This window comes from Gavia stellata, chromosome 14 (genome assembly GCF_030936135.1).
Source record: "Gavia stellata isolate bGavSte3 chromosome 14, bGavSte3.hap2, whole genome shotgun sequence".
NCBI classification, from domain to species: domain Eukaryota; kingdom Metazoa; phylum Chordata; class Aves; order Gaviiformes; family Gaviidae; genus Gavia; species Gavia stellata.
Genome location: NC_082607.1, coordinates 3,590,000 through 3,615,417, shown reverse-complemented (window position 1 = coordinate 3,615,417; position 25,418 = coordinate 3,590,000). Strand labels below are relative to the sequence as shown.

The window sequence follows — 25,418 nt, the reverse complement described above, 5'->3', positions numbered from 1 at the left end:
TCTGGATTGACTGGTGTTTTTAATTATTAAAACATGGTTAAACCAAGAATGTTAGCCCAGCCTGCCAAAGATCTCACCATCCCTTGACCAGCTTATGAATTACGATTGCAGTTTTTAATCCAAAACGTTAAAGGTCTGTTTACAGACCTGTTACATTTAACTATTGTTTTCAACTACCACATTCATCCCTTACATCAGTGTCCATACATGAAATCATCCTACACAGCTGCCATCATAATACAGAGATTTACAGATCAAAAAACCACTTGAATCAACTCTTCCCCAAGCCAGCTAATAAAAATGCAACCTCCTCATGTTTGGAAAGGTATTGCTGCTTCTCTTCGGTCAAACCAAATTTTACTCTGTTGAATAATAGCGCTTTTGACAAAATGTAGCAAAACATTGTCTAAAATAACTAAGCTGCAACAATGAATGAGGTTTGAATAGAAAGCATTTCCAAAATGACTTCTAGTTCACAAAGAAATTTAAGTTAAACTTCACTCTATCAACTTGCAGTGGCAAAGCCCTCCATCAATGTAAGACAAACTCTGCTTTTAAATGAAGACAACTTCCAGCAACACTACACAGAGGTACCATTAACCTGTTCATTTATCACAGTGTGCAAGTGTTATTTTGTTTTACTGTACATCAAAGTAGCAGAAAATCATTTTTTTGGTTTATTATTCTAGCTCTACAAAACTATAACCCCCCCCCCCCTTTTTAGCTTCGGGTTTGTCCATTTTGTATTTCATTTTATTCAGTGCTTTTTCCATTTTTCTTTTTTATGCTTTAAGTTGTTTATCATACTATGATGGCTCTGTAGTAAAGCCTACTACAAGAGCGCAGACTCACTAGGTTATAATAAAGTAAACCTAAAATTAGAGTAGTTGAGTTTCACAGGAAGTTAGATGCACACGTGCATCCTCTATTAAAATCACCTGCTGAAATCATCTACTGCACAAGAATATTGTCTAACAGACAGTATTAGGCTGATATGTGGGGGCTGTAAACAAAAAAGAATTGTTGCTCTTTTGATTTACAGAAGTCTGTGCTTAAACACATGCATGTGTAAGTGCTTAGGTGGCACTTACTGTCTCTGAAAAAATTACAAAACAGCTAAAATTAGCAGCTTTCTCCAGCAGAAGAGCTCAATCAACAAAACTACAAAACATTCTCTTCTCAAGCTCAAATACTAACAAGTCTTTTGCATAAAACTCCATATGTTGATAGCAATCTAAGAAACGCATTTTAAAAACAAAACAGTTTTAAAAGATTTTATGAAGAGACCTTTCATTTATGATTTGGGATTTCAGAGAAAGACGAGGGGAGACAAGGGAGTTTCACTCCTACTTATGCACAGACAACAGTTCATTTCAATGACTCTGAGGAGACAACTCGTAGCCCACAGGTTTACCAGATCAGATCTGTAGGTGTTTCCCAGCATATACTACAAGCAGAAGTGAAACCCTCAAATCTGTGGTTATGCACTGACAGAATGCCCAGGATTAAAAAAAAAAGTTTTAGGAGATGATGACATCATTTGTGATTATGTAAGTATTAGCATATAAATGCTAATAGCATTAGCATACGAATATTAACTTTATTTAATATTATTTTCCCTAATCTATTGTCAACCTGCTCTTTTATTGCATTTTCTTCTTCACCTTTTCCTTTACACCTCATTCAAGAAAGTTACGCATTCAAGAAGTGTAGAAAAATCTTTTCCTCATTGATAACAAAGGATGCATAAACAGGAATGATCAGCTTCAAACAATTTTAAATGTGTTTCTTTGAGAATCTAAAATCTCTACATAAATAACAGGTCTTTGTGAATGGAAAATTACTCAATTCTAAATTAGATGTTACTTCAGTTAGAAACTGCTTGTTTATAGGTATCTTTTAAAAACATTTTAAAGTACAAGAGTCATGGTCACAAGTGAATACCATGGAGACTAAAACAGACGTACAATACCATTTCTCATTCGTAAATTTAGTAATCTCATTCTTTTTACTGAACAAATGCAAATAAATTGGCCAGCTGAAAGTCTATACCGATTAAAATTCTATTAGTATCTCTCAAAAATAAAACTGAAACCAAATAGTCCTTGGGTCATCAATTGCTTGAAAGTGAAGTAGACTGGAGGTTTTGGTTTTTCACCTGTGTTTGCACTACAGTTCTACAGTCATTCTTGTCATCCACCCTACCCACAAACTCTGAAAGAGAAAAATTAACTAACCTCAATGTTGTTCATTTGTGTATTTTGTTTGGAATTAAATTTGTCAGAGATTAAATAACACTTTAAACAGTATATTTGACAATCGAATTTATATAGTAAAGTGTTCAGAAATTGTTCATTAATGTCTGTTTTTCCTTTATTTTCCACTCCTGTTAAGAGCTTATTTTATTATTTTTCCTCTTGAAGTTTTATATATTCCCTAGACATCCCAAGGATTTTTCATTTGAATCAAAACATATAATAAGGCTATTTTTGTGATTTGTTAAAATTACTGATCAGCTCCATCTTTTATAACTCTATTTTATGCTCATTATAGACAACTGTATTTCATAAAATCCACAAATTCATCAACACTTTGTAAAATGTAATTAATCAGTGGAAACATGCAGCACATCACTGTTGATGTATGGTAGTGCTCTACTTTTGTGCTTTTAAATATAGGAGATTTACTAGAATCAGAAGTGAATTTGCATATTAATCAAGACAAATAAACATGTGGTGATTTAACTAGGAAACTGTTACTTGGATGACAATTTAATCAGCACAGGTTGAAAGGTCCATCACTGCAGCATCCTGTTTCTGCTAAAATATTGATTGCGTTACTGATTTCAGTAATGCTTTATTTTACAGGGCACAAATAACCATGTAATTACTCTTTAATTGAATGGTAATTGCTTGCTGGCAATTATTTGTTAAGTTTTGGAGTTTAATTACTAGGTTATTTGTGTTTTGTGAAACAAAATGTTATGTATTAGTAGCCCAAAATATTTTCTGTATGAATGGTCTGTCAAAACTAGAAAAGTAAGTTATGATGGTATGAGTTTGACAAATAACACTATAACACAAGAACTATTATTAAAAGGACCAGATGAATCTTTGAATGCTTCCCCTTTACAAAATTAACATTAGATGTAACATTTGTAAGATAAATGGAGGAAGACTGTACCACAGAAGCATGATTTCCTCTGGGGTCTAGTCCACCATTTAGCATAATTTATCCTGATGCTTTGCTTCTCATTCTCTGGGCTTCTTTAGAGGAACTGAAATAGTATCCTATCCTCTTGAGAGCAAAGAATAAACCAAGTAGAAATATATTTCAACAGTACTTCATATTTCTGCAACTGAAGTGGATTACCACCAGCACATTATCTTAGCAGCCTATAAACTTTGTAGACTTGGCAGTTAGCTAGATAACAAGGGAAAGCATTATGTCTTGCAGTGTCAATGAGATATGACACATTCTGTGATATATTTATTCCAAGTTGTGATAGATGAGGTACCCGATACTTTGATCGTTAAGATCTGAATTTTAGTTCTACACTTTTCATTTTTGTCATCAACTATTTATGATTTGGCAGTAGACAGTCTAGCAAGGACTGCTGATTTTGTTTTTTCAAATGATATCCAGTTAATAAATTAATTATTGATTCCATGAGTCTTGAGCTATTTGGTATAAAAATATGCTAGACTTGTGATTTAGGAAGCTTTCATATGTATCACAGATTTCTTCAATAGCAACATATTTTATTAGGCTTAAAGGAGAAATACAGAAGTACTATATGACATGCTGCCTAAATTGCTTTGATAATAGTGGCAGTAACTGGTGCAAGTACTTAGAAGTAAAAAACCAAAACCAGAAAACTGCATCTTAGTTGCTTTCCTGAAACTGGAACAGGAACCACAAATCAAAATTTTGCTTTCCTCAAAGATCATGAAATACATGCTAGTGATTGTGAAAGGTACTCTTTGAAGCCTTTAACAATAAACATCTTCATAATTTGAGTTAAAATAATTTCCTTTTATTACCCTAAGATTTTTAATTGTAGCATGGATTTAAAATAATCTCCTTGCTTTGGCATTTATTACAACATTTCAAAGATGCCAATGGTAGTTAAACTCTACTTGACCTTTCAGTGTTTAAGAAGAGAAGCAAACTCTGACCTCGCAGCAACCTGATTCTGTCTCCTCTCAGTGCTGGCAAACTGATCACTTGTCTAACCATTGCAGGACATTGGATCACCAGCCACATCAAAGGCAACAAGAGCCAATTCAGCAGGAAGAAAAAAGTCATCCATGCAAAATGGGCAATTAACATTAATCATACATGAAGTTGTTTGAGCTGATAACTAGAACCTGGTCCCTATGGCAACTCTCATGAAAGAGTGCCCACACCAGCACGAGGAGAGCCACAGCACATCTTCCAGAGGCTCAGCACGCTTCCTTCTCACTTCAGCAGACAGAAGGTAATTGTGGAGAAAAGCTCTGACACTCCAAACCAAAATCTTCCCATTCAATTCTCCAGGGTTTTTGAGTGAGGAGGGTCCTCAACATCTGCCTCAGAGAAAACATCAGTCAAAGTGTGTTCCTAAAGCACAGCAAATCTGAACTTTTTTTCTGTCATTATGAATTGGTGTTACTGTTCAAAAAAAGACTCCTTAATACCACTGAATTGTTCAGAGCCAGGACTAACGTGGAACATTACATCTTTACTAACTTTACCATTAAGAATGGGAAGGAGCACATTATCATCATGTTCTCCCTAAAAATCAGGGATTAGTGAAAGTCCAGTATACATCTGAATAACATCACATTTACTTCCCCTATCAAGAACGAGGCAGGTTAGTTCAGAAACATCCCCGTCAACACAAGCTGTGCGCACACCAGCGACAGCAAGTGAACAATTGCATCGGCTGACCCTCATCTATATAGCCACTCTTTCCCTTTTAACACGCAGTCTCCAGGTACCCCAGCTCACAGCCCACAGATGGTTTCTCATGCACAGACATCTAAATTGGGTTCAGCTCCAAACTTCAGGCTGGTAAAACGGGCTGCCTGAGGGCAGATCCACTGCATCCTCCCAAGTACTCCTGAGCTGGCAGAATCTCCTTCCTCCAGGCCAGAAGCACTTTAGTACCTGCAATCTCTCCTCCATTCGGCTTCTACCAGCACAGTCAACAGTGACATGAAGGAGCTGGAAGCATGATTCACCAAGCCTGTCACCGAGGTCCACATACAGTTACTCTCCTGAAATTACTGCAGTGAGTTTTGGTCCTTAAGGGATGAAGACCTCTCAGCCACACAGCTACCCACCCTCTACCTAGTCTTTTCCTTAATTTTCGTACCAATCCTGTTCCCATCCCACCCAAGTCCACTTCCTCCAATCCCTCTCTCCCACATCTGACCGCTGTCCAGCTTTCTGAGTATTTCTAGTTTTCTGCTCTTAACCCATCCAGGTGGAGTAGAGGGCATTCAGCACAGCACCAGCAGCAGTTAAAATCCTCCCCAAGTCTTAACCTTCTGGACTTACTGCCATAATCACCTTTAGCAATAGCCCAAGTCTTGTCACTCGTACAGATGCCTGAGAATACAACACAGCAGAAATAAACCAAAACACTACACATCCAGCTGGATACTGTTTTTTGCTAAATACACCGATTCCACAGTTATCCCAATGCTTTATAACACTGTATATGACAGAAGCCATCAGTCAGACTCTTCAGAGTATGAGGTAACAGCACAATCCAAGAGCAGCAGCACGAGCGTTTGGGGTGACGGTATTGCTGGATTCACTCACAGCTTCATAAAGCTGAAATAGGCCTCAAAGGTGACCTGCTCTCTCTACCCCCGCCCCAAGGCAGGATCAAGTACGCTCAAATCATTCCTGACAAACGTCAGTCTAGCCTGCCTCTGAAAACACTCGGTGCTGGAGATTTCACAACATCCCTAGGCAAATCCACACCAATGCTTAGGCTAGCCTTCCTATCAGGAAAGGTTTATGGGGGAAAGAGGGGCTGACTTCTAACCTAGTTTTCCTCTGTTTAATTTAAACAAGATACTTTTGCCATCTACTCAGCAGACATGGAAAACAACTTCCATTTTCCTGCTTTACAGACACTCTGTATTTTTTAAGAACTCATCATATTTTGCCTTTGTGATGTTTCATAGATACAGATGGAATTTATAGACTTCATGTTTATATCTATGATCTTCAGACTCCCTGAACATGTGCTACAAACAGCAAAGGTACATAGCTTATCCCGGATTACAGGTAGGAATAGTGTAACTTGACCCACTTCAGTTTTTTCTTACACCGCATTATGTCCTTATCGAACAGAATCCTATTTAAGACAAGCTTTCTAGTTTGTCAAGATCATTTGCATCCTGATGCTATTCTCCAGTGTACGTGAAAGCCCTACCACCTTGGTACTGCCTTGAAGTTTAATAAGCATTTTATTCTTTTTTTTCATCAACCAGGCAATTATTGAAGCCCCTGAACCAAACTGAAAGCAGCCCCTATGCTCAGAACATGCTTCCAGTTCAATCTCAACTAACAGCAACCATTGGCTCAGCATGGTTTTCCAGCACGTTTCTAAACTTGCATTTTCATGCAGATCATGTTTTTCTAGTTCGCTTAAAAGGAAGTCATGAGACACTTGGTTAAAAAAGGGGCTGCTCTTCCCAAAAGTTCTACCTATATAACATTCTACAAATTGCACAGGACTTAGGGACAACCTGCCGGTAGTATTACACATGGCAGACATATATGGCATGAAGGCAAGACACCAAACAGCAGCAAGTTGGCTCCCCTGGATAACAAGCAAGGGAGTCAGGCAAGCCAAGTCCCTTTACCCTGCGCGTTCCTCAAGCGGCCACCTGAAGAGCTTCCAGGGAGCAGAGAAACGCACTATTCTAACACTCCAAATAACACCTGTATATTTATTTTGTAGCTGTCAGCTATGCCTTGTACCTCCTGGGATCACCGGCTCCCCTGGCAAGCCAGAGAAAGCCGCCTGCCTGGGGAGAGGAGATGCAATGCATTGTTCTTTATTCTCCCTTTTTTTAGCCCACAGCAAATTCTCAGTTTCCATGTTTTCCACAACTGAGTCCAAATATATCTCCGATTATTAATATCAGTGTTGACATCTTCCCGATAAAAATTCATTAAATTTTTACTTCGTCAAAGAAAGAAAGGTGATGGAACAGACAATTTAAGGGTTGACTACTCACCTGACAGAAAGTGTAACTGTAAAGCTATTTTATACTTCATTTACTTTACCTAGTTACAGTACTTCTAACCCCAAATGTTCACAAATCATGACCCTTAAATCACGAGAATAAATAAAATTCTAATTTTAAAGATCCATTTTGCACATTTTTATTTGGCTTTTAATTTTGTAATATTTTAAGTTTCAAAATAATCACACTTCTAAGCTTTTCTTCTCTAGAAAGGGCCAGGAGAGACTGAAGAGAGTGGTGTTGGTTTTTTTTCCCCCAAAAGTTTCACAACTGAAAGCTAAGACTTTCTAATTAGTTGATATGTAAATTTAGAAGCTTCTCAAAAAAAAAAAAAAGAACAAGCACTAAGAATTATGAGAAGTGCGGAAGTAGAAGTATCCTTCTGCAGTAACTGCGATTGAGAGTTCTCACTAGGAGTTACCTGTGGCTCTTAGTCTAGCTCCTGCATGAGACCTGGTAGGCATTTCTCCGCCTACTGCATAAAAAGGTCTTCAGATACTACAACAGAGGTAAAAAAAAGACACTTATTTTATTTGAAAAAAATAAATGTGGGTCTGATTCATTAAAACATCCTCAGTAACGCTATCTGGAAAAATACTGAAGCAGTATAGAGAAATATAAATTATCTAACTTACAGTAGAATTTACTTTTTGCAAAACTTCATTGTCTCAATATATCTCAATGCAGTCTACCTCACTTGAAAAAAAAATCACAAATCCAGGACTACTTGCCTTTAACTGTGCAAAAAGGTAATACAGAATTTAAATGAGCTTTCTGTACGCTTCTTAAACAGATGTATTAAAAAGCCCCGCTAGAGTACTAATCTTAAAAAACTAAAACTATGAAAGTCAATACCAGATAATATTCTTTGTAAAACTGTTCCATTCATAGACACACATCTTACAGATTTACCCCCACCAAGTTCTACAGGGCCTTTTGGTTATTTACTGATTAGGTTACTTATTTAAAACTTGAGTTTGGGTCTACAATTGGAAAGATTACCTAAATTCCTAGTATTCAAATGTTACTATAGTCTAGTTGAAATAGAGAACAAGTGATTGGTTCTTACTTAAGGAAGTTAACTGCTTATTTCTGAAGTCGGGCATTTCAAAGTAAGTTTCAAACCAAAAAAGGATTTTTGGTTCATGGAGATATAAAACTTTAAATAACTCTTTCTGAATTACTTACAACTGGGCTTGCAGATATAAAAGTGCCTCAACATTCCTGCTGTTAATTTTTTCCTGTCAAATAACACTTGTCATGGGAAAAAGGGGAATAAGTCACCAAATTTCAGAATTGTGGTGATTCACAGCTGCAGACAAGATGAAAGGCCTACTTATTGAACACATTGCACCAACTCAATTTAAGGGCATGTCAGTAATGAAATCGAAAGCGTGACTACAGCACATGTACGTATACACACACTAATTTAACTACATTAAATTAGTAAATGTAGCAGTGAAGATGCAGTGGCATGGATAGATAAAATACAGTTCATTTAGCAACTTGAGATCATAACCCAGTGGGACAAAGTTCCTGCTGCTGTGTCTTTACTACTATTGTTACCTACTCTACCTAGATTAAACTGGGGGGGCTGTCAGTGCTGGAATCATGCCACTAACTACGTACCCAGAACCACAAATTTAAATTACAGATTTGTTGTCAAAACAATGCTCACCCAAGGTGTCCAGCTAAACCAAATGTGAAAGCGCCAGAGATATTGCCAAGTACATAATGAGCCTTGGAAACCTCGGCTCAGCTACTCGGATAGTTCTACTTGGATTTTGAATCCAGTGAAAGCTGTGAACCACTGGAGATTATAGGCAATATTATAATGCAATTTGCATTCTAGCTATTTTTTCATTTCTTAAAATATCTAACTATTCAGTATGTAAAAGAAAGCCACTGAAAACATGTTTAGCATTATTCCACCTGTGTGCGGAAGCTCAGAACTGACGTAAATAGATGTCAAAGCAGGCACTGGGGTCAGCATGGGAACAAACACAGCTCCACTCCAACAGCCTACAGCTGATGTTGACAAAGACATAGACAGAATAAAGATTCTACATGGGCAAGCCATTAACGGTGTGCCTTCCTCAAAGAGCTACAGAAAGTGTCAGTTATTCTCTTTCAGTAAACCTCAAATCCAGCATATGGACAACCGCACAGGACCACACAGGTCTCTGTTACCTGCTGCTATTCACTGCATGTCTGCTCAGAGCCTGACGGGCTTCCTTCCCCAACTGACAGCTCAATTTCCAGGCTGTCAGCAGGCTCCACCCTGGGCTGGAGGATATCGCTCAGCCCAGCCATCACTCCTTCAGGACACAGCTCCCAAAACCAGGACTGCGGGACTGAATCATGGACTATCTCTTGGGATAAGGAATGTGTGAGGACCGCATGGTGACAATGAACAGCCTCAATCTCACCTATGAAGAAAATCCTTGAAAGAGAAAATGATCTGTATAACATCTTCAGGATTTGCCCCAAAGACAAAAAATAGTATTGAACCGAAAATTGAATTAGAAAGGGTAGGAGAAAACTCACTTTCAGTAATGTAGCTGAACATCACATATATTGCAGCATACAGTCCAGCCTAGTGCAAAGATAGGCCGTTACACTAAGGAGCTATAAATCTGCGTTCATCTGAGTTAATTTAGCACCAATTTTTTCAAGCACTATTTTATAGTTTCCACATACATACTTCTACAAATATTTGCATGGATACTTTCCAAGCAGGGAATCACCATCTATTACACATACGACACATCATGAGCATTTGTCTGAATTATATTAGATCTTTACAAGTTTTACTTTTGAGCTGTATCTGAATTCAATGCCAATTTAGGGGAACATTATTACAAAGAAAGGTTTTTGAAATACTGCTGTTTTCCACTGAGCTGTATCTCAATAAGATTCAATTCAATGAAACTTGTAAAAAACATGACTGTTTAAGCCTATTATCTATGGATAGAAACCTAATAGCAAGCACTTGACGTATTTACAGCACTGAGTATCACATAACCCACATGAGATGATAGCTAATTCTGTAACAGTGGTATATTGTAGTGCGGTGGTACAATATTTTCGTAGCAATTCAACTTGGATGCAATGGGAAACTATTCTTGCTTTAACCGTTTTTTAATCTCTGCATCACAAGTTTCAGTATTTTCACAATTTTGCAAAGACTCTTCAAAGTTAGAAAGCAGAAATTCACCTTTCAAAGAATAATAAATGAAAGAACATAGAAACAGTCCTCTAAATCACCCTTTGCACCTATGTCCATGTTGAAAGGAAGAATTGTTCACAGCAATCAAAAGGAGCCTCTATGATTAGGTGATTGTATCCAGAAGTAAACATCTGAGGGTTAACCTTCGCAACACAGACAATACCCTTTAGTTAGCTGGTGGTCCTGGAACAGTATGAAATTAAACAGGCAGTGTAAGTAAGTAGCTACAGTGCTCCACCTTTACCTTTACAGATGTTGTGACTGTTAGTATTTCATTTGTTAGCCACAGAGATAGACCAGGTTATTATTTCTACTGCAAATGTACAAAAGAAAAAGTATTTTTAAACAACAAAACACAAACCTTTAGGGCCACAAACATATAAAAAGGGCAGAAGCAGGATTTTCAAAATTAACATTAAATTTGTCTTTAAAATCTTCCTGTTACCATAAGATGCTAATATGAATGGGACTGTACACCAAACCCCATTTAAACAGCCCTATTTAGACTAGCCCTACCTGTCAGCAAAACTCCAATGGCGCAAGGGGAAGTCACTGATCAGGATGATCGGAACCGACCCCACACTGGAGACCGATGTCCTTCCTGTGTCCAAGGACAATAAATGCCATTCCTTCAGTTCAAGGTCACACTGTTCACAGCTTTTGGAAATACAAGCAGCTCGCAAGGACTCCAAGGGGAAACTACCAAATAGAGTTAAGTACCTGCACACATTTGAAGAGCAATCTCCGCTACTGTATGAACTCGTGGGGATGTTCTCAGTGCCTGGCTACCCCTCCTCTTGCTCCTTGGCACCTCTTCGGACGATGTTTTGGTAGATAGCTCTATGGCATCAAGGATCGGTATCAGTCCAAGCCCAGGCTCCGATCTTCTAACTAAATCCTAGCCATGATTCTGGTTTTTTAAGAGACTTAAAAAGGACTCCTCTCCTGTGAGCTAAAAAAAAGGGCTCCTTCCTGAGCGTATAATCCTGATTTGAGCTCACGCTTTCAAGATAATAGCCTAGCTTTGGGAAAGCCATCTAGTTTTCATTTTAAAGGCCTTAAGTGATGGATTATCCACTGTATTCTTAATTTTTTTCCAATACTCAATCATGCAATAATTTTTTTCTACCATTTAAAGAAAAAAAAAATCATCAACCTTCATTGCTGATATTGTCAAGCTCCTTTTTTGAGCCACGGGGCATTTTCTTGCCTTTTCCCCCTACTTTGAAGAGCACACTCAACAGAAATGTTCTCCACATGCACGGAGTCACAGACTGAACAAATAACATCTTAATATTTTTGGCAGTAAAATCAAGAGATAATGCTTCTGAGGCCTTTCACGACGTATTGGGCTTACACGTCCAGGTTTTGGCAGCGGGGGGCTGCAGGGGCCTCTGTGAGGAGAGATCGGGGGCTGCCCCGCGCCGGACACGGCCGGTTCCAGCCGGTTCTGTCCGGCTCCACAATGGCTCCAGCACAGGGCACAGCTGAGCCCACGGGCAAAGATGGCGGCACCTCTGTGGAAACGTGATCTCCCCCTCCTTACCCTGACCCACAGCGGGTGGCACGTGAGGGACTGTGCGGCTGGACACAGCAAGGTAGTCTCCGGCGAACAAGCAAAGGGTATAGGTTTAGTGCAAGAACAGTAGAAAGCCCTAATTTTAACTATAAACATACAAAAACAAACAAACCAACCCTGTGCTCTATTTTTAAAATTTTTTTCAAAAGCTTTCTTCTAGAAAACTGAAACTTTTCTATGGAGATAAATGCTAAGCAGTAAATTCTGCAGCTTGTCCAACAAATGTTCACGTCACTACTCCTGGAAGTGACTTAAAAACTATCTCCAAGGTACACAGTATTGCCTCTGCTTGTACTAGGGATATCCAAACATGCAACACTGACATAAATTAAAAAAACCCTCTAAAGAGAAGAATTGTATTCATCTTTTAAAAAAACCTCATGTGACTGAGTTAATTTAAGTACCTGTAATGACTTTTTCCAGACAAAAAAGTTGGTAATATTATTACAACGAAGTAAATGCCTCAACAACATGGACCAAAGGGCGGCTTCTGTAGGAGCGGCAGGGATTTGAGAAGCGCTGTGATGGCGGTCGGCAGGCGTCACCTCCGTCAGTCCCCTGACCTCAGAGACCCTGACTTCAGTGACAGGCTTAGGAACAGAGCTTAAAGCCTAACAAACAGTTCTTGAAGTTAAAACCTCTCCAAAAGACATCGGGGATCTTGCTCTCCAAGGTGATTTTGAATCCGTCCAAACCCTGATTAAAATGACATGCTAATAAACTTAATTTGCATCTGAGTGAAACCTTGGTCCATTGGTACCATTTATCCCAATACTGCCACACGGCTCTTGAAAAAGGTAAGAATTTTCCTGAAGCGTCACATCAGGACTGTCACTACTATGAAGAGCTTCGTGGGTCAGCAAAGGGAGCTGAAGCTGGAGAAGAGGCAGAGAGGAGTATCTTGATACACAAGAGATTTACAATTGAATTTTTCTCTCTGATACCTCAGTATAAAACTAGAGTAGTAATATCAATTATGTTAAGCAAGACTTGCCCAGCAGTAATGCCAGAAACTTGCCATATTTTGCACACACACAGACACACAAAAACTTCACCTGATTAAAACTCTTCATAATAGCAGATGATTGAAATGACTGCACAAACAAACCACGCTGCACTCTGATTCTGACTTTGGCCAACCTCAGAGTTGATTGTATGAGAAGGAGGATGTTTCAACTAGAATCTGTAACTCAGCTGGCTACCAAAAACATGGATTCAATAAAGACACTGGTTTCATGATATCTAATTCCTCCCTGACCTCTCCCCATTGCAGTCTGTGAGCAGCGGGTCTCATTGCCTCCCCTAAGCGATTACAGCATCACTCGCTTTCCCTTCATGGTAATATTCCCTCTGCTCCATCAGTAACATTTACCCTTTCCCTCCCAGGTGTTCTTAGGGCACATAACGAATCCAAGTGGGAATAATTATTCTCAACTCATCATTAGCTTCAACTACTACTTTTTTTTTTATATCTGACTTGAAAAAGTACTTTTCTGACCAAAAGCTTGTCTGCTTTTCTATCGACAGCTTCCTGGAGAGAAAAGCTACACCCACAAACCTTTCTACCTTTCCCACCAGAGTTACAACTGGTTTGCCACTGACAGAGAAACACAATGTCGTTTTGTAAATGCGTATTTTTAAATCATTTAGGCTCTGTCAGATATGGCGAGAAAAACTGGACACACCAAACCACAGAAAAAGCCAAAAATCAGTTCAGGGCACTGAAAAGTGGCATGAGTTACTCACAAGTTCAGAGATTTCCTGAAATAAAGTATTTACAAGATTAGAGACAACAGTTTATCAGAGAAGTCATACCTGCTGTTAGTTTTTTAAAAAGATCTCCCTTCAGACTGAAAGGTTTGTCTCTCCCAAAAAGTATGTGGTATGTGTTAACTTACTAGCATCCACTTCTGCTTCCCTCAGTTTGAACAACCAACGTTTAACTTGGCTTCGAGAAGACAGAGAAAATATAAGATGTGTGTTGGTTTGTATGGCAAGAGATGGTGTAAGTACAGTCCCACTCCTGCTATGGGCAAATATAGTCTTGCCGCTGACTTCAACAGAATCTCAATCATACATCATATGCACAATTCACTGCTCCTTGGTAAAAATGTTTTTTTAAAAGCTGTTGAAAAAGACTAAAAGAATTCAAGTAAAAGAGTGTTTGTAACCAGATTTCCTGGAGATAAATGAAAGACATACGTTTCCATGGCTGCCAGCCTACTAAATTTTGCAAGCATAAATATTTACCTAGGACTAGGGGGTGGGGAAATCAGGAAAAAAACCACCATCTAGACCCTTCGAAGTTTAAACACTGTAACACAGAGGTCATTATTTATAAATAGAAATAGAGAACACAACTTTTCTATGTATATTTCTATCATGCTTTTCATCCACTCCATATGCCTTCTATTATTACCATTCTTACACAAGAAAATAATTTCTATGTCACTTGCTTACACTGTATGCATTAATTTCCTTTAGGCTTTCTTGTGGTTATTGATTTCCTGCTTTGTTGAAGTGGCTTTGTTTCTTTCTCAGCAGGCTATCCATTTTAAAACAACAGTTGTTCAACAAATAAAAAAATTATATTCTAAAATTAAATTAGTTTTATCTTCATTTGTTTTTATCTGAGTTAAATGCAAGTGACACATTTCCCCTAAAAAAAGGAAGTACTTAATGCCTCCCAGCATGCAAAGCAAACCAAGTAAATTTTTTCTTTTTCAATAAGACATATTTATTTTTATGATTGGAAACATGAAAGAAAAAGTAAAGTATAAATAAAGCATCTTTTTGTATTCTTATGTTGTAACCACTGCTGTGGCCAGTGTTTTAACAACAACAAAAGAGGATTATCTGGGCCAGAGCCAAATTCATTTAAGTCCTATCTCTCTACATTTGAAATCCTTAAAAGAACCCTTTTTTTCTTTCAATGCAAGTGGGATCATGCTCTAACACTGTAATCACTTATCCTGCTAATCAGACTAAGTTCGCTAGCCCTACCACTGGACCAGCCTGAGATACACAGATTTTACACGACAACAAAGAGGCAGACGAATACAACTATTATTTCACCTACTGCAAAACCAAGGAAAAAGGCGTTTTTGCAGAAGGTGACAGTTCTGACATGTGCTACATCTTGTTTCGATGCTGTATGTTCGACAAGTGCCAGTTCCAGTTCCGAGGCTTGTTTTCCCCCTCCATCCTCCAACATGCTTATTAACTAACTCGAGTGAAGTACAGGAAAAAAAGCAGGGAAGCATGTAGACACTATATTAAGACAGAATTCTTGTCAGATTTCTTGCTAGAAGCACATTACCAAGTGCCAATTATTAGGGCTCCAAAAGCCCCTCCACGTTTTCTTCCTCCATGGTCTGTAACAGACCCTCCTTTGCGAATGGCAGGAATTTGCTGTTCTAGCATCATCTTCCTTATCGTCATGCCTTTAAAGAAAAAGCTTGCGTACTACTGCTCATGCATTAGAAATCTTTTCAAAAGCAATGGGCTTTACATTCTTCATCCTGTTACTGAAGAAAAAATTGTAAAAACTCCTCCCACACTGAATATATTTTTCTGTTTAGGGAGGGACATTTTCCTGAAGGACTCATGGGGTAAATATGTTGCCAAATAGCAGATACAGGATTCTTCAATGCATTTAAATCAGATGGACACAGATGTGGGACTACATCTTTCATAGCCAAACTGGCAGAAGAACAAGTACCAAGACAGTCGACGATCCAGGTGCACCCTCCACACTGGGACGGCACAGGCGTGTATCTAAAAATAATTTTTTAGTTATGTGACAGATTAAAACCATGTAGAATTTCCCCCTCTTTTTAGGCTACAGCCATGCAAGGACAGAAGAGAAACAATGGTAAGGAAGCAAAAACCGCCGTGTAAAGCAATCTACTGAATACTGCCACACACAGCTTAGAAACACTGCATACCTCACATTCGTCTGCATGAAATCTTCAGGTATCAACTATCCATGTAACCCTACCGAAGATGAGGATTACAGTAAACATGTACCGACTCTCTGGAAATTCAATACATGATAGCGCAACACCAGAAGTTGTTGCGTATCTGTTATCTAGGAGTAACTCATCATAAATAGGGACAGTGCTGCTATAAGCAGCTTTTATTGGGACAGAATCCTGCGCCAAGGGGCTAGGAAGGCAGAACAGAGAGATGACCAAAAGGAAAGACACAACTCAGTACCTCTAAGGGCTGTGAATTCTTCACTGTCAATATCTGGCCTCTAGAGTCAAATTATTTGCAGAAAAGTGAAGAATCTGACTACTCATAATGTTGTACGAGGCTCAACTGCCCAGGTATAAAATGACAATCTTTTGATATGGAAACATCTGATAACAAAGCTCCATATAGCAAGTCAGTTAATTAAGATGAGAATCTTTCTGACCAACACACACACACACCAGAAAACAGACACATTCACTGAACAAAGTGTTTCCTATAAACCATGCGCTATGTATCTCTCCAGCATGACAGATGACAGTAATATCTGTTAGATATTTACCGCCTTTTTAAACTGTCAACGATCCTCAAACCTAAGTGGTGAACAACAGAGCTGTGTCATTTATCCTCGCAGCAAATAAATAATAATGGTAGTAGTAATAATAATAATTATCTAATATATAGTAATTTCATCTGTAGAGTTCAAAGTATTTCCTGGATATCAATATCTTTATAGACAGAGAAATGCAGATCTAGATGGTAGAAATCACCCTGAACTGTAGGTAGAAATTGTAATCCTGACTCCCCAGCATTTACCACTTTCAGTCATGAAATCCAACTGATGATAGTTACAATACTTGTATGCTACCCAGGAGCTCATGTATGAGCTTGGATCCCTCACACAGTCCAAAACCATTCTGCAAAGACAGGTACTTTTATAGAAACATATACAGATGGGTAAACTGCAGTGCCCAGGGAGGACCCTCTTACACTACTCTGTATAGTAACTGGTGGTAAGTTTACAAACCCTACACAGGAAAAAGAAAATGATTTATAAGTACGCAGAGTAAATTTAAAAAGGAAATAGGTTTTGAAAAAATTTTGCAGGATATAGGAAATGAAAAGAAAAAATGTTTTCATTCAGTTTCCTGTTTAGATGTATGGATAGATTTGACTTCAAATAGATGAGCCGCACAGAAGTTTAGTTTATAAGGGTCAGATGGTAACAGTTTCTGTTTAATCCTTGATTTACATTAACTTACATGAAAATTAATGATTTTAAACAGGCATCAAAGTGAGGCTGGTTTTTTCCATTTCTCTAACTTTGCTTGAGGAACAATTGTTTCCTTTATCTGTCTCCCAGAAAGTTAGTGATTGTGTTTAACTTAAACTACCCATTTAGCCTTCAGGCATAGCATATTATGAGTTGTTTTTCAATGAACATTAGCCCCTTAAAAGTGCAAACTCTTTGATAGCTCTCTCAGATTCTTGCGCTCACCTGAGCATTTCACAAAACCACTCTTCACAACCACACACGTTATAATTTACGCATTAGAACAGCAGGTTTTCACCTTAGGTCTGTTGCCAAGAATAATCTTTCAAAACTCTTTATCTTTTTGTAAGAACATAATTATAAATGTGCAATTAACAGCCAAAGAAAGGTCTTAAGAAAACTCTTAGAGTAATATTGCCTATTTTAATGCCTCAACGAGATGGTGGTTTAAAGAAAGTGATTTAAAGAAAATAAATTAAAAGTCACATTTTCAGTCTGGAATGGTATGTCAAGTGTAAAATTTGAGATATTAAAGTGAGAGTGTTACACGTCTGTCTAACCACCAGTAGTGCTCTTAATTTTTTCGTTTTACTGTTGGACTGACAAAGGAGTTGTAAACATCATTACTGATATGCATCAGTACAAAAGCATGGAGAGACCATATGCAAAAAGAACTATTTGTTGCATTTTTCCTCGTGAACAGGGCCATCCAGTGACGGATTTTCCCTAAGGATGAATAATAAGCTCATTTTTGTCTTTTGTTACAACTTGAATTTGTACAGTCTCATCCTGGAGCCTTTTCCTCTAAAAATACAGGTGCTTCCCTTCTACTAATTAAACATGAGTACTGTGTAATTGTTGACATTCTCAGATTGGTGTAATCACCTTGGACTACATGGCTGACAGAATTTCCAGCTTAGCTTTATTCCAGATAACATTAAGATATTTTTTAAAGCTGTAGAGCAATTACATAAGATGACTCTCCCACTGGTAAATGAACCAGCTGCATTATTTTACATCCAGGCCATAGTGCTATAAAGTATCTGCTCCTTACATCGCCACTACAATTTTGTGGGGTTTTAGTTAGCATTTTCTTACATAGCAATCTTACAAAATTTATTGAAGTTGTAAAGCACTGTTTGTCATCAAGAGGTATTTGGATTGTCTTTTAAAGCCTGTATTACAAAGACTTAAAAGTAACTATGAACAGAAAAATTCACCCTGCACTGCAACTGGAATCATGAGGGGACAGCCTCAATTCTGGATCACCAACACACAAAAACACACCCATCACCTTTGCACAAAGATTTACAGCTGCAGAAGAAATTGTTTCCAAGTAGTATTTTTAACAAATAATTCTCCTTTTTATTAAAAACAAACAAGCAAAACCTGAGTTCAAGCAATGTAATTACTTTCCAGGCCAAGGATTTCTTTTCTATTTTAAAAACAGCTTTTACTGAAAAAATAGTTTAAAGGAGTCCAGATAAGGTAGCATGAAAATCTGTTCTATGTTAGTGTCCAGTCTAAGTAGGTCTAGGTAATTACTGACCCAGAGAAATAACTTCTGCTTCTGATAAATAGTTAAACAACTATAAAGAGAATCATTTCAGGCTGATGACAGCACACAGTTGCATTGCCATTAGGCAGAATAAAATCTTTCTAGAAAAGAGACTTGAAGAATTAATTGCTATATGGGAAAAAAAGAAGATGCCATACATTTACACTGTAATTTAAAAAGAAAAATCAACTAATAGAGTGCCTTGTTCTAATAAAAGATTCGTATGGACATGAGCACTCATGGACTGAAACAGAGAGAATGATGATATGGAGAGGAACTACCTTGAAGATTCAGCAATAAATTGATTTGGCTCTAACTCGATCTAATATCTTCACAAACATTCTAAAAGGAAAGCAGACAAGTTTAAACAAAACCTCACAGAAGAGAGGGCATTGACAGGAAAGGGGAACATTACAAAAACCTTCAGTGAGATCTGAATAAATAAAAGCAGCTTAAAAATTAATTCACTTTTTAAAAAAAGCAAAATTAATGAAGTGTGAAAAATAATGAAAATGTAGCTCTCAAAAAGAGAGGCAACATCTGTAATGTTAATATGCTGAGAGACACCTAGGTGTTGTAAGAGATTGCAAATTAGGCAGATGTGATAAAACAAGGAAAATGTCCAACTTTGCGCTGGGCCGCATGCCTAGAAGCATCATGTCAGAAAAGGAAGAAATTGCCCTAACTTATCTGCTCCTGTATGGCTGTACCTGGAACTGCATGTGTATTTCTAAGCAACCTAATTACAAGAAAGATATTACCAAGCTAGAGGGAATTGAAAACACAGCAGTCAAAATGATTAAGTCATAAGAATGAGCTGATTTAAAATGAAAGATTAAGATTTCCATTACTGTATGCAATGGAGTAAATAGCAGATGTGAAAAGAACGTTCAAAATAAAGCAACGCATCTAAGCAGATCTTGGTACTTTTTTTCACTGGTCCGACAGCACTGTAGAGATCAACACTTACCATTTTAAAATCAGAAATGGAATGAAGGCACAGAGTAGCCCAGATCTCTGCAGGCCACCTGCGGGGCAGAGTTGGGAGAGTTGAATGAACAGGTTACAGTTTCACTGCCCTGATCATACAACTTTGAAAAACAGCCTTTACAGAGCTCTCACCACTCCACACTTCTGGCCATTATTTCACAACACCCAAAGAGGTATTTAGATTTAAAACGTGTAGAGTATAGAGATTTGCACCGGACACATTATTTTGTAACGATGTGTAACAAACTCTGTTTTCCTTCAGAGAACAGAGGTGCTACAACACTTTCAGTTTTCTCCTTCAGTATTGCTCTCTGCTGCTTCTTAGCTTTAACTGTACAGCTTTTCCTTAAGCAAATATTAACAACAGAATAAATTCCTTAGCTAACTGAAAAGGTTATTTTCCAGTGATACTAAAAAAGGCACAGTTATTCTAAAACATTATTCTACCATGACTAACTGACATTAGAAGAAGTGTAAAGTACATAACTTGATTATTTTTCAAATAAATCGGAACCCATTTATTTTCAAGTCACATAAAATCCGTCCGGGTTGAAATTCTCTTAGGTTGCACTGTTGTAATCTCAAAGGAAAATGTACAAGAACATTTTTTCAGTAATTCATTGCAAGCCCAATTTTTTCCAGGAAATCTCAAAGTTTGGCGCTTGGTAAGCATGTTCTCACTGTGTTTATTTACTTATTGATTTTAATTGTCATTGGATGTAGACATTTCCTAGGAAAAAGGAAAAAAGAAAAGCCTTGAAAATTTTTTTCTTATTTTCATTTCTTAAAACATATTTTCCTAAAGAAGTGGAATGGACTTCACTTTTAATATTGCATTATTTCTCTGGAGTATGCTCATTTTTAACTTTCCAATAGTGATAATAGTGATTTTGCAGAGCTTAAAAATGATTTTAAATTACTCAAATTTAAAATTCTTAATAAGATATTTTCAAATCGGTTATAAATAGGTTTAGTGTGATCACTCACTTCAGAAAGCATATCCCTTCCTCTGTGGACCAAATGCTGCTACCCCCGTTAATCCCTACTATAGTACAGTTTGATAGAAATGTTGTCATTCACCTGAACAAGGCTGACCCTATAAAATGCTGTAACCCTCAAAGCTCCTGGGAGCAACAGACAGAAATTCTCTTTGCAGGTCTGTGCACCAAGTAAGAACTCCAGGATTATCCTTGTGTGCATTTCTTAATGGAATTAAACTTTGGACCATCATAAATTATTCAAATAGACCTAATTACAATACATGCATACTGCCTTATACATTGATGCTGACATTGAATCAGTTGAATATATTAGACCTCAGTTTCTGAAAGTCTTTGGAAGACACGAGCACTTGTGCCTGCACTCGTTTTATGATAAGCTTTTTCAACATACTATATTAATATCAGAAAAAGGAAAACAAGAGCATCTGAGAATAACTAGAAAAGCAAAACAAAACTGGACACCAATTCTAACTTTACAGCCAAAAAATACACAATTGATGGCTGATGTGCGCATTAAAGTCCAGAGTACTTTTGCCATAGTTTGTTTAACATTTGCATTTTAGTAAAGACATTCGGTCCTATCGTGATGTACAAAAGCCTAAAATTTGTATTAATTATCAGGATCCAACTGAGAGTTTCACAGAGCAGCAGCCCCTTACCCAAACTGATTCCAGACTAAAAAGACATTGGGCAAAATTAAAAATGAGAGAATCAACACAAAGATATTCAGAAAAAAAATGCACTGGCCTTTTTTCTTTTCTATATTTGAATTTTACCTTTATCAATTATATATTTATATAGAGAGACATTTTCCATCACTAGCCTTTCTATGTTTTAGGGTTATTTTTAACTTGACTTTTTCAAACTTGTGATTTAAAATAGCTCTTGATCTGTAGCAACATAAAAACAAAAATGTCCGGAAAGAAATTTAATTCAGTACCACACTCTTATCTATATAGCTATTTTTATTGGAATTTTATTTTTTTTGCATTTTAAATGCAGTCATAATTACAGGAAACATTAATCTATTAGGAACAGGTCAACATAATTAAAGAATGTCGTAACAAAATATCTAGCTAACATTATCCATCAGTGTCCAAATGCAGAAGATTTAACGATGTTCAGAAAAGACTTTGCCTTGAGAAATTGCCCCCAGGGAATCTCCTTTACAACATAAGGGAGATATCGTGAAATGTAGAAGGCCCAGAAGGGTGCAAACAGAGGCAGGGGGGAGGAAAAAGGAAGAAAAAAAAAAAAAGGTGACAACTACCACAAAGCTCTGCCTACAAAAAAACAGGGGAAAAAAAAATAAAACAGTTTAAATTAGGGAGTTGCACCCTAATCCCTAAATGAGATTATTTCTCAAACTTCTGGCAACTCCTTCCAAGCACACTTCTGGTCCCCTACTAGGGTGATGTTTTTTCTCAGCAATTTTTTTTAAAAGGAGAGATTCCTATTTGATACCAGAAGTGTTTCCTTGTTGAACTTCAGAAATCTCTCTCACTATTGTATGGTCTACATTTCAAGAAATTCTAAATCCTTAGTCTCAATAATAAAAGTGCAGCATATCTAGAGATTTTGTTTACTTTTTGGCATTAAAAAAATAGTCATTGCTGCAGCTGTAAGTTTGTTCTTTCATCTGTTATCATGGTTTATGCAACAGCCAATACTTCCAGATACTAAGCTCTAATACTGATAACTAAACAACTTTCCAACCGCCATGCACAAAACACAGGAACTAAACGAAAACAGTTGACCAAAGGCTGCGGTTAAGTACTTGCACCAAAAAACTGAAAAAAGCAGCACGTTTGCATGTTGCACTGAATTTACAAGAGTGACCTATTTTGCAATTGTATTACATTAGGAGTAAAAATTAAGATAGCTAAAAATAAAGTTATTTCCAACCAAAAAAACTGTATAATACAAGACTCAAAATCAATTTCCTTCCACATTAATGTTTCTAACCAACACCGACCCCAACCGATCAGTGTTTCACTACTATCTGCCTCTAGAATATCCCCCCAAACTCTCTGCTCTTGGCCTCATGTCCACCGCACAGCCACAAGCCTATCCTCCCACTGTTGGGAAATTTCTCATCCCAACTACTTTCCCTGGACTAGTATTACGGCATCAAAGAAAGAAAGAGAAGAACGACCTAGAACACAGGAGGAAATAAAGCTCCTGCCCTTTCCTCTAGCTGCTTCTCCCTGGGTGGGAAGAGTCAGCACCAACACCTTCACACCACTCCAAAAAACTCTCCGATAGGAGCTGATGGATAAGGGAGAGCTTGACTCTCCCCTGCACCAGGAGTAACGGCCTGCACACGAGGTAGGGCAGGTCTTGAATTCAAAGACGGTTCCCAAAAAAGAGATCTGGAACTTCTGGTCTTATTGCAAGGATCCAACTCAGTGGGTGTGAGTAGGGGGGCAAAATGCAAGTGGAAAGACTACAGATGAACACGTAAAGGGCATCATCATATAGATGAGTACATAAGGGGCACCAGACTTACTGAATATATTTAAAATTCTTTGCTAAGAAACATTAAAAAAGAATACCTACTTTACTTCACATTAATTTCCTTTTTTCTTTTTTTGTGTGTTTCTAGAGGAGACATAGAAAAGCTTTGTTGGAATTTGAAAAGTGTAACAGAGCTCAAGATATTTCTCTACTATGAACAACCCTAATTTCATGTCCTGCAAGCGAAAAAACACTGACCATCCATGGCACACAGCAGGAACCTTCCTGTCATACCCTGCCCTCCACAATGCTATCGGGCCTTTCTGGCACAAAGTGGTTAATAGCATTTTTGACGAACATGTTAAATTCTGAAATGTATCAGGGTACCACAAAAAACAAAACATTTTTAAAACTGTTTAGCCAAACGTCAATCATAAATACCTAGACTGTCATCTATTTTGAGCAGTGTTTCAGGACACGATTCTACAAATCCATGCTGACATTTGTTATTTACCATGGGTTTCCTTGTTTAAATTAAAGGTCTTTATGAAGGGGTAATGTAACTTTTTTTTGCTGTGTCATTTTAGACAGTTGATCAAGCTAGAGGGAGTAGTTATTTCGCTTAGCTTAATTGCCTCTTTTTAAAAAGAATTTTAAGACTATGGCAGTAGTCAGGTCTAACTATGACTTTTACACATATTTAAATTCCACGCAAAAATCTCTTGTTGTCTTCTTACATCCTCTTCCCATCGTATTGGTTTTGCTTCTTCAAGACTGATAATCTTGGTCCAGCAAAACACTGAAAGACGTACTTAACTAATACTGCCCGTGGTTCTGCTGGCTCCAGTTGAACTGCTCCCGCTTGCTTCAACTTCAGCACCCGCTGAAGTCATTTGCTGGGTCCAGGGCAGGATAATCTGCCCCTTCTAGGATCAAGGAAATTAGGTGCCGCTATTTATACTCTAGCACCTCAAAGTGCTCTACATATGTAGATAATCTCCTGCAGCTGCTATGAACTGGCTGAGGCAGCCCTGCTGGGATTTAGCTCTAACTGCCTTAATAGAAACAATCAATTCACCACGTTTGGGTAACAATTAAAGCAACAGTGACCATTAAAATGCAAATACCTGTTTTGAGAAGTTTAAGGTACTTCTTGAATGCCAAATATTAAATTAAACATTTATACTGACTTTAACTTGGACACTTACTCACTTTAAACATAAAGGAACAAGTGAACTAGTTGCACTAATCATTTAAATTCAAACAAGTTACATGGCACTTTTATTTGATTATCATTATCATTAGATTTATCAAACACAGTCCCTAAAATATATGCATCGATATATACAGCTTTCATCCAATGACAATTCATTAGAGAAACAGCAAATAATAGGTTTAAAATTAGGATTTTGTCCCCTCCTAAACTCTCATAAAGACAGCAGCCAAAAAACTGAGTAAGTCAGGGTGCCTTTGAAGATATTTAATTAAAATCTAATCCCACATTCTTAAAGGCTCACATAAATTAAGCTGTCATTCAGGAGATTTATGCATTCACATTTGCATATTACATACAATTCATCAATTACTCATGTTTGAAAGCAATGCCTTTCCGAGGGAGCGGGGCTGCCAGCACTGCCAACAGGCGCACTGCGACGCACCGACTGTGCCCGCTGGTACCTCGGAGAAAGGCACTTCCATATGGCCCATCATCTTCTGCCATCACACACCGCCCCGAGCACGCTTACGGATACCTGACTGGAACATGGTGGATTCTTTTCAGCTCAATCTGTCAGCTACAGATGAACGTTTTGGGGAGTCTTCAAGCAACCAGATCAGAGAGTCAATGCTCTTCATATCATGGAAGGAAGCTTCACAGAGAGCACCCACCAACTCACCCGATTCTGCTGGAGGAAGCCGACCCCCTCCTGGATTTCCTCACATAGTAACACATTCTGACGTAGGAAATCTTCCCAGTACTTTTCTATAGCTTTTAAAATATTCTGAGATAGGCATGGCTCACATACATGTGTGGAACATTTTGTTTTAAAAGCATCATTACCATTTCCAGCTAAATGAGAATGTATTCATAATTGCTTTATACTC

At 37.8% G+C, this 25,418-nt stretch overlaps 1 protein-coding gene across 1 annotated transcript in view; it reads right to left on the bottom strand.

Annotated features, from left to right (window-relative positions):
- Positions 1 to 25,418, bottom strand: part of DACH2 (dachshund family transcription factor 2) — a 311,255-nt gene that overhangs the window by 155,165 nt on the left and 130,672 nt on the right. Inside the window, exon 3 of the mRNA XM_059824400.1 lies at positions 8,214 to 8,236. Coding sequence (XP_059680383.1) covers positions 8,214 to 8,236 — 23 coding nt within the window. The remainder of the gene's footprint in view (positions 1 to 8,213; positions 8,237 to 25,418) is intronic.